This window comes from Nannospalax galili, unplaced genomic scaffold (assembly GCF_000622305.1).
Source record: "Nannospalax galili isolate Female #2095 unplaced genomic scaffold, S.galili_v1.0 scaffold15, whole genome shotgun sequence".
NCBI lineage: Eukaryota > Metazoa > Chordata > Mammalia > Rodentia > Spalacidae > Nannospalax > Nannospalax galili.
In genome coordinates, this window is record NW_008337322.1 from 5,649,632 (window position 1) to 5,659,753 (window position 10,122).

Below are 10,122 nucleotides of genomic sequence, written 5' to 3' on the forward strand. Positions count from 1 at the left end.
AGTGACGTATTTAGATTCTTTCTTTTGAAATCTTTTCACTGGTTATCAAAATAAGCTCTGCAAAAGTTGTCAGCTATTATGTCAAACTGGAGTTATTTATGTCAAATCCAAAGAAAATGAAGTTCCTGGGCCATGTTACAGGGGCTGTCATGTGTACATGCCTAAGAAGTCCAGGTGAGCTGTCCGTATCAGGGCACTTGACTAACGGTAGCTGTCTCCACACTTCCAGTGAGGTCCCATCTCCAACGGCCTTTGTTTCAAACAAGCGTATGTGGACTTCTAGAAGCCTGCCCTTGCCTCAGCCTCTTCAAATGTACCGACAGCCTCTGCCCACTGCACATCTACCTCGCACGCCATCCCCTGCTACTTCTAAACGCATTGGATGGAGACAGGCAGTCTCTCCGTCACTCGGGGTGCAATTTATCACCTTTACCAGCCGGAGACCAATTACATCCTCATCTCTTTCTACAGTTTGTTTTCTTACAGTTTGGTGTGCTATATTGAAATCTTAATTTATTTGGGATTTACTGTGGTATATGGCCTAAATGTGTTTCTGTTTATTTCTATTTAGCAACATTCTCATAACCGTAAATAAAGATCCCCTGTCCCCAGGGATGCCAACCATATGGCAAGTTGTTCTGAACACTGGGTCTGCTCAAGGCACCTCCGTGCCAGTCATCTGTCTGCTGAGAGGGCAGACCACCACATCGTCTTCATCCTTAGCATGTTGAGGAAGAGAAGTTGTGCCTCATATTTATACTACAAATGCGTCTTCAGTTCATTAGGAGAAGCATCTCTCCAGTTGTAGTCCAGCAAGGGATTCTGGAACCTTCCAAAGCCTTACTCATCACTGTGGTTGGTCTCTGTAGAGTCTAAAGCAACTCCTTGGAGTGGGTGATAGTGATACTTGGGATCTGGGTGTGTGACAGTCTGAATGAAAGGACTCCAGTACCAAGATGGCCTGTTCCAGGGCATGATGGGAGCCACTACCCCAGAACAGCTTTGGGCACAGGCACAAAGAACTGCTACTGCCCTACAAGGTGGTGACCAGGGAGAGTGTGATGGAAGGAGCACAAGGGGGGGTGTTACAACCACATGAAGGGGATGGGATTCACTTCCTGGAATCCTTTCCTCTGCCCAGAAGTCAGAATTCAGTATCAAGAAAATAAGAAGTCTCACTTCTTCCTGACTCGTGAGCTACTTCCTTAGGGTCATGTTAATTCTAAAGGGAACATGTCATTAAGGGTAGATCTTGGTAGGAAAAGCCAACTTAAAGTTCTTGCTATTGCCTTTCCAGTTTCACTAGAAAAGACTTAGCATGAAAGCACAGAGGTGCCCATGACGACACGTGAGGACAGGTATGTGCAGAGGTGTGTGCCACAAAAGGTTTCCTCCTGTGAAGAAGCACAGCAAACCAAGGTTGCAACCGCCATGCTGGGGTCCACATAGTATGACTCACAGTGGGAAAACTTTAGATTTCCATATTGTATTGGGTCCCTGCACTGCTATAATGAGCTACCATGGACTAGCTGTCCTAAAACAACAGAACTTTACACGTCTGACATTAAGACATCAGGCATGTTCTTTCTAAAGGCTCCATGGGAAGATCCTTCCTTGCCTATATCGAGGTTGGTTGTTAGCCAGCCTCAGCATTTCCAGGCTCACAGATGCACCATTCTAATCTCTGGCTCTGCCTCCAAGTACCTGCCTTCCCTGTGAGCACGTGTTCACACTGTGTGTGCTCTGTCTCTTTCTTTCTTGTAAGAGCATCAGTCATAGCAGGTTAGAGTCCACCCTAACGACTAGATTACATCTGCAAAGACCCTCTTGCCAAATATGGTCACAGTCATAGGTAGTAGGGTTTAGGGCTTCAACTCATAGTTTTGGGGGTAGCCAATACAATTAGAACACGTATGTCAACCAACCTTGTTCACTAGAGTCATTGCAAACACCAGCAGCTCTGTGTCAACTCCATCTTTTTCTTCCAGTATTTCCATGATGTTGGACCAGGGTTTGACACCTATACAGTAAAGCAAAAATCATTAGAAATGGCAATTCAACAATACCCATTATCTCAATCACACAGAAGTTTCTCCCAGGATTTACCACCAGGGATGGCAACATCTTTCAGTTATCATATGTGTAAATGTGATAACATCTTTAAAAGGTAGACTTGGGTCTGTCCTAATTAAGAACAATTCCTAGGGAGCAATACAACATCCTACCCTGTGATCTTCAGCAGGCCTAATTGTTTGGAAAGTTCCCTTTATATTAAATATACAATTAAAAAATAATTCAAGTGCATTCTTTTGGGACACAGAATGGGAAAGCGCTTCCTGAGTATTCTCTGAAAGTTCTTTGACACCCAGGGAGCAAGGCATAGAAGACCTTTATTTATTCTATGTGAGCCCAAAATAACAGTGGCAGACCTGTTTAACCAACACCCCAAGAACTGAAAAATACTACTTCTAATCCACAAGGATGCAAATACTATCTGAGCACCAGGGAAGAGACACTAGTTGGTAACTTGCCCTTGATGGATTGGTCCTTGACTAATGGAATGTCTAGGCAAAAGCATAAAATCAGACATAGACACAGAGCCAACAGCTGAGGAGTGGCAGAAATGTTCAGCCAAGCCTGCCATGGCAGGAAGGGGGGTATCTTCAGTGAGCATCGTTGTGTGGGGTTAGGACAAGCGAGCCCTGCTGTTGGGTCACAAGAGGGTCTCCCCAGTCCCTCGAAGGAAGGTGGAAAATGCCTCACATTCAAGACCACAAGGCCAAGGGCAAGGTCCCAACGGATGAAACAAACTTTTGGCATAGTTTTCAGGCCTGAGGTAAATATTAAAAGTGAGGGAAGCCCTGCCCTGCCCTTGGTTGATGGGCTGGACGGTGGGGCTCCTTCCTACATGCTTCCTCTATAAAGTATCTCAGAAACACATCATTTATTTTTGCCTGATAAGCAAATTTTGAAGTAACCTAAGCACAGCACTTTCCAAACTCTGAACCTTGGATGCATTGTGGCAGAGCTGATCCTGGACTTGAGATAAACATTTCCCAGAGGCAGAGGCAGTGTGACTCTTGTTCATCTCTGGGCTCTTAGCACAATGCTGAATGATAATGGAGACCTCAGAGAGGCCATGAAGTATGTGAGGATGGAACAGTTTTACAAGAGCCAGAAGGTAGATCACACAGAAAGAAAAGTAGGGCCAAAGAGTAGGAATCTTCTGTAAGATGTTGCAGACATAGATTAGCTCCACACACAAAGACAGGTCCCTCAGAAAAAATGACAGGCATGCATATATGTGTCTGCCTGTCTGTATCTACATGTGATCTCATCCTTTGGCTGAGTTACCCACTCAGTCAGAACCAGGCAATCTCCTGGGACTCTTTCTAACTCTGGATACAGAGGCATGTTCGGTTACCAGCAACCTGCTGACCTAGCCCACCAATCTCCTTCACAGTTGGCACCACAGTGTAGCTGTTCTTCAAGTCCCAGCACAGTAACCATTTCAGCTTTCAAGACAGCCAGTGGACGTGGCCGGTAGACCTGGGTCTATCTGTACAGGTGAAGCTGGAGAGCTTGGAAAGCCACTGCTTGTGTTTGTAATAGGCATCAACTCAAGGACTAGAGAGTTGCCAGCAGAAGGCTGTACGGATTACCACCATGTAGGGGAGGAGGCAACGAAGCATTTCTAATGGTGCTCCTGGGCCCAGACTACTGCTGGTTACCTCCTTTGAAGCTAAAGAGCCCAGCCTGGCCTGTTAAAGGAAAAGTCAAGCAGACCAGTGAGAGGGGAAGAGCCGATATAACCCCACTCTCAGACTTACAAACACACTTTTGTATCATCTATACCAGGCGTGTCCAACCTTTTGACATCACAACATGACACTGTGAAAAACAGTTTACATTTGATAACTGTGTAATTAAGTGACAAAAATATTAATTTAAAAAATCTCATAATGGGGCTGGACAGATGACTCAGGGATTAAGAGCACTTGCTATTCTTAGAGAGGACCCAGGTTCAGTTCCCAGCACCCACACAGGATGGCTCATAACTGCCTATAACTCAAGGATCTGATGCTCTCTTCTGGCCTCCATGGACATCAGGCATGCATGTGGGCATGTGGTACACATCCATACATGTAGGCACTCATACATACACATAAAATAAAAATAACCAAATCAGAGGCTGGAGAGATGGCTCAGTGGTTAAGAACACTGGCTGTTCTTGCAGAAGACCCGGGTTTGAATACCAGCACCCATATGGCAGCTAACAACTGTCTGTAACTCCAGTTCCAGGAGATCCGACGGCCACTTCTATCCTCCACAGGCATTGCATGACATGGGTGCACTTACCTACATGCAGGCAATACCCGTATACACACAAAATAAAAATAATAAAAAATAAAGTCATTTTTAAAGTTTCATAATGTTTTGAGTTTACCACTTTGGGAAAGGCTGCATTCACAGGCCTCAGGTTAGACACACCTGACTCTAAACCACTGTGATTATAGCACCCATGATCCCATGACCCCATGACCCCATGACCCTGATTTAGTTTAATTCAAAAATGTGTTTTCTCAGCTGTGATGTCTGCTTCCTTTATTATCATTTGGGATTTTTTTTTAAATTTAATTTGTTCTTAGATGATTTCAAAATGTATACAAAGCATGCTGACCACTCCTGCCCCCTACCACCCTGAGAAAGATCAGACACCTACATTTAAGAATTAAAGATTTTATTTTTTAACAGTTTTTTAAAAAATTTTTATGTGTATGAGTGTATTGCCTGCATGTAGGTAAGTGCACCTGTGTCGTGCAATGCCCTCAAAGACAGAAGAGGCCGTTGAATTCCATGAAACTGGAGTTACGGACAGTTGTTAGCTGCCATGTGGGTGCTGGGATTAGAATCCAGGTCTTCTGCAAGAACAACCAGTGTTCTTAACCACTGAGCCATTTCTCCAGCCCCATAAGATTTTATTTTTAATGATGTGTGTGTGTGTGCGCACGCGTGCACAGGTAAGTGCCCAGAGAGGGCAGAAGAAGGTGTCAGGTCCACCAGAGCTGGAGTTATAGCAGTTGTGAGCTGCCTTATGTGGGTGCTGGGAATTGAACTTGGGTCCTTTGCAAGAGCAGTAAGAGTTTTTAATGGCTGAGTCATCTCTAGTTCCCATTTTAAGGATTTTAAGCCAGGAAACTTGCACGGATTTCCACATTGATGAAATGAATGTTCATCCTCCTTGGAATGCTTCAGGACCAGAAACTGGGAGATAGAGGGATGAAGGTGAAGAGGAGGAGGAAACATGTAATGAACACAAATAGCTTTGGCAAGGCTCAGGCTAGACCTCAGGTAAGCAAGGTGTTCAGCTTAACTAGCTGCCTCCTGTCAGAATCAAGTGGCCTGACTCAGTCACCCTCCTCCGCCAAAAAAAAACCTTTGATAACCCCTCACTGTGTGTGTGTAAGCTGGTGGGGGCAGGAGTCCTTGTGTCAGACTCATCGGCCACATGACCTCTATCCCTTCATGTAACAGAGAAAGAAACTGAGCCTCAAAGTCAGGGAATGGGGTTGGCGAGATGGCTCAGCATATAAAGGTACTTACTGTGAAGCCTGATGACCTTAGTCCACTCCCCAGAAGCCACATGGCAGAGAGAATCAGCTTCCATAAACTGTCCTCCGGTCTCCACATATATGGCATGCATCCATATATATGGCGCACACGCATGCGCATGCACACACACGCACACACATACACACAATAAATAACTAAATAAATAAACGTAAAAACCTTTTTAAAAAGTCCAGGACTGACATCAGGTTAGGGACTCATCTGTGAACTGGATTTCTGCGAGGTGCCCCCGAGAGAAAAAGCACTTCAGTCTTTTCGCTTAGCACTGATGGACTGGATTGGAAGTCAGTGTGGGTATATTATCTGCCTCTCTCCAGCTCCACTGTCCACCAGCCCTGCTCCCCAAACACTGGCACACAGACTCCGTAAGAGCTTGGTGCCTTCTGGTGTTTCCGACCACATAGTTGATCCAACATTTGCAAAATAAATGAACTCTATATGGACACTTCGCTTTGTGCCTGTTGCACCACTGACACTTCAACATTAGCAGCTGTAATGATCATGGCCCTCACTTGTAGTGACACCCACGCTTACCCCAGAGCTGGCCTTCTGTATGGACTCACAGGCCAGTCCTCCCTTGCCACCAAACCACAGTGCTCTCTCTTAAATCAGAATCAGAAATACACATAAAATGTTTGAGACATTTCCCCATCTTTTGTTCTCTTGGTAGGTCCCTGCAATAAGCTTAAAGGAGAACAAGACATCTGATATGATGCCTTGCACGTGAGTCAGTCTACTGGTCAAACACGTGCTAGGAAGTTCCTCCAGTACATCCCAGATCTTTCCAGGTAATGCCTCTAGACACTCCCCACAGACACTTTGGCATAATGAACAGCGGAGGGCCAGCTGGAATCCTTAACCTCTAGCTTCCAGTGTCCTTGGGGCATTCTTCACCACTCCATACACTCTTGAGCAGAATCAGCAACAGGATCACTTGATGGGATGGTTGGGCTTTCCCCCCTGTTAATCATGTGTGATACACATGTTTAAGAATTATGTCATAAGCTCATCACTTTACATTCAGTAACCTCTAGCTTCCAGCGTCCTTGGGGCATCCTTCACCACTCCATACACTCTTGAGCAGAATCAGCAACAGGATCGCTTGATGGGATGGTTGGGCTTTCCCCCCCTGTTAATCACGTGTGATACACATGTTTAAGAATTATGTCATAAGCTCATCACTTTACATTCAAATGAAAAACAGAACTTCAAAAGCTGTGCTGAACCAAATTAGGCATGCGCATGCACACACACGCACACACATACACACAATAAATAACTAAATAAATAAACGTAAAAACCTTTTTAAAAAGTCCACATGCGCATGCACACACACATACACACACAATAAATAACTAAATAAATAAACGTAAAAACCTTTTTAAAAAGTCCAGGAATGACATCAGGTTAGGGACTCATCTGTGAACTGGATTTCTGCGAGGTGCCCCCGAGAGAAAAAGCACTTCAGTCTTTTCGCTTAGCACTGATGGACTGGATTGGAAGTCAGTGTGGGTATATTATCTGCCTCTCTCCAGCTCCACTGTCCACCAGCCCTGCTCCCCAAACACTGGCACACAGACTCCGTAAGAGCTTGGTGCCTTCTGGTGTTTCCGACCACATAGTTGATCCAACATTTGCAAAATAAATGAACTCTATATGGACACTTCGCTTTGTGCCTGTTGCACCACTGACACTTCAACATTAGCAGCTGTAATGATCATGGCCCTCACTTGTAGTGACACCCACGCTTACCCCAGAGCTGGCCTTCTGTATGGACTCACAGGCCAGTCCTCCCTTGCCACCAAACCACAGTGCTCTCTCTTAAATCAGAATCAGAAATACACATAAAATGTTTGAGACATTTCCCCATCTTTTGTTCTCTTGGTAGGTCCCTGCAATAAGCTTAAAGGAGAACAAGACATCTGATATGATGCCTTGCACGTGAGTCAGTCTACTGGTCAAACACGTGCTAGGAAGTTCCTCCAGTACATCCCAGATCTTTCCAGGTAATGCCTCTAGACACTCCCCACAGACACTTTGGCATAATGAACAGCGGAGGGCCAGCTGGAATCCTTAACCTCTAGCTTCCAGTGTCCTTGGGGCATTCTTCACCACTCCATACACTCTTGAGCAGAATCAGCAACAGGATCGCTTGATGGGATGGTTGGGCTTTCCCCCCCTGTTAATCACGTGTGATACACATGTTTAAGAATTATGTCATAAGCTCATCACTTTACATTCAAATGAAAAACAGAACTTCAAAAGCTGTGCTGAACCAAATTAGTGGGACCTAAGATTTACAACTACAGTTTAAAAATGAGTTACTCTGTCTGGTCCCTGATCTCACCCTCTGTGGCAGAGGCTAACCATAGTCAGAGGGAAGGTTGCCCTGACTCGCCTCCTGTTTACCACCACAGAGTAGACCTTGAGAAAAGGGTGTAGGACCTACATGATGAGAAAGTGAAGCGCTCCTATGGGCCTTCCATGAACTCCACTCTCTTCCTGGCAAGCTGCATGCACACAAAGAAAAGAGACTTAAAGACAAAAGAAAAGAGAGGACTTGGGGGGATGGCTCAGCTGGTAAAGTGCTTGCCACACAGCAAGAAGGTTGCCCTGACTCGCCTCCTGTTCACCACCACAGGGCAGACCTTGAGAAAAGGGTGTAGGACTTACACGATGAGAAAGTGAAGCCCTCCTACGGGCTTTCCATGAACTCCACTCTCTTCCTGGCAAGCTGCATGTACACAAAGAAAAGAGACTTAAAGACAGAAGAGAAGAGAGGACTTGGGGGGATGGCTCAGCTGGTAAAGTGCTTGCCACACAGCACAAGGACCTGAATTTAGTCCCCAGGACCTATGTCATAAAGCTAGGCATGGCGGTGTGTGCCTGGAATCCCAGCTCTGGGGAGGCAGACAGAGGGGGAGGCGGATCCCTGGAGCTTGCTGACCTCAGTCAGTCTAGATAGGACAAGTGTCCTAGTTTGTTCTTCATTGCTGTGACAAAACACTCTGACCAATACCAACTTGGGGGGTAAAGGGTTTATTCAGCTTACAACTCCCAGGTCGCAGTTCATCAGGGAGCCAAAGGTAGGAACTCAGGGCAGGAACCTGGAAGCAGGAGCTGGAGCACAGGCCATGGAGGAACGCTGCTTACTGGCTTGCTCCCCTGGCCCCTGCTCAGTCTGCTTTCTCATGCAACACCTGCCCAGGGGTGGCACCCACTCATCAAGAAGATGCCCCTCAGACATGGCCACAGGCCAGTCCAATAGAGACAATTCCCCAACTGAGGCTCACTCAACCCAGGTGTGTCAAGTTGACACTAAAGCATCCAGCACAACAAGCCAGTGAGCTCTCCAGGTCCAGCTCGAGAATCCGTCTCAAGGAGGAAAAAAAAAAAGTCAGAGATTGAGTAAGAAAGACATTCTATGTCAACCTCTGCCCTTCCCCATGAACACATGTGTACACACAGACACGTACACACACATGTATACACACATGTGCACTATAACCGAGAGTGAAGATGATCCAGAGGTCTGAGGAGACAGGTCTGAGGACCAGGCCAAACTCAGAGATTAAGACAAAGTCACCTTTTTCATTCCAGCCCCAGAGGAAAAAAATAACTGGCTAGGCCAAATAGGGCATTTAAACTTTTTTGCATATTCATAAATATTAATTACTACCCACGATGTACATTTTATTTGCTTGACAGCACTAAAGCCTGAGCAGGGCCCCTTGGATGCTACAGAGGCACTCTGCCACTGAGCCCCGCTCCAGGCCTGTGGTAGACTTCACTATTTTCTCAGCTCTCTAAGTGGTCCACCCTAGCCTGGGCTTCAGAGTGAACCCTCTGCTTAACTCACGGGTGGCAATGCATGATGCTTATAAAGCAACCAGGGGAATTTGGTCTGGAATGACTTCATCTGCTTTAGGGGGTAATGATTTTTTGAGGACTTTCAGTTTATTTTGTTGGTTTTATTTGCTGATTTCTTAAATCTGACAGTTTTTCTCGCTATTAAAAAAAAAAAAAAAGAAAGACAAATGTCTCCTCTTTCCTCTGCCAAGGAGTGAGTGAAAGGCCTGTCTGTGGAGCGGAATTTGTGGCTTATGAGTACGTGCACCCACACGGACATGCTCAGCTCCCCTTCCATCATCTCTGGCACACGGACTACTCTGCAACCCAGCGGAGAAGGAGCTGGAGACCGCTCTTACACCTGCTGCTGGAAACACCTGGAAGGCGTGTGGCTCTCTGAAGAACCCCATGACATATTCCTATATTGAATTCCATCACAGGATTCTGGATCAACTTTACTAGCAGTAAACTAGGATGATGTTATATGTATGTACTAGGAAAGTCACAGCCAAGACCACACATGTCCATGAAGAAGCACGCTATTGAGCTGCACATCATAAGCTTTCTGGGTTCTTCCATTAGTGATCTTCCTTTGTTTTCAGCACTCAGTGCTCAGTCAACGGCAGATGACAGAAGCTGCCA

General features: G+C 45.8%; 1 protein-coding gene across 1 annotated transcript in view; it reads right to left on the reverse strand.

Moving 5' to 3' along the window:
• The window catches only part of Fhod3 (formin homology 2 domain containing 3), a 224,969-nt gene that overhangs the window by 154,869 nt on the left and 59,978 nt on the right, over positions 1-10,122 (reverse strand). The window contains exon 4 of the mRNA XM_029563291.1: positions 1,926-2,020. Within this exon, the coding sequence (XP_029419151.1) occupies positions 1,926-2,020 (95 nt within the window). The remainder of the gene's footprint in view (positions 1-1,925; positions 2,021-10,122) is intronic.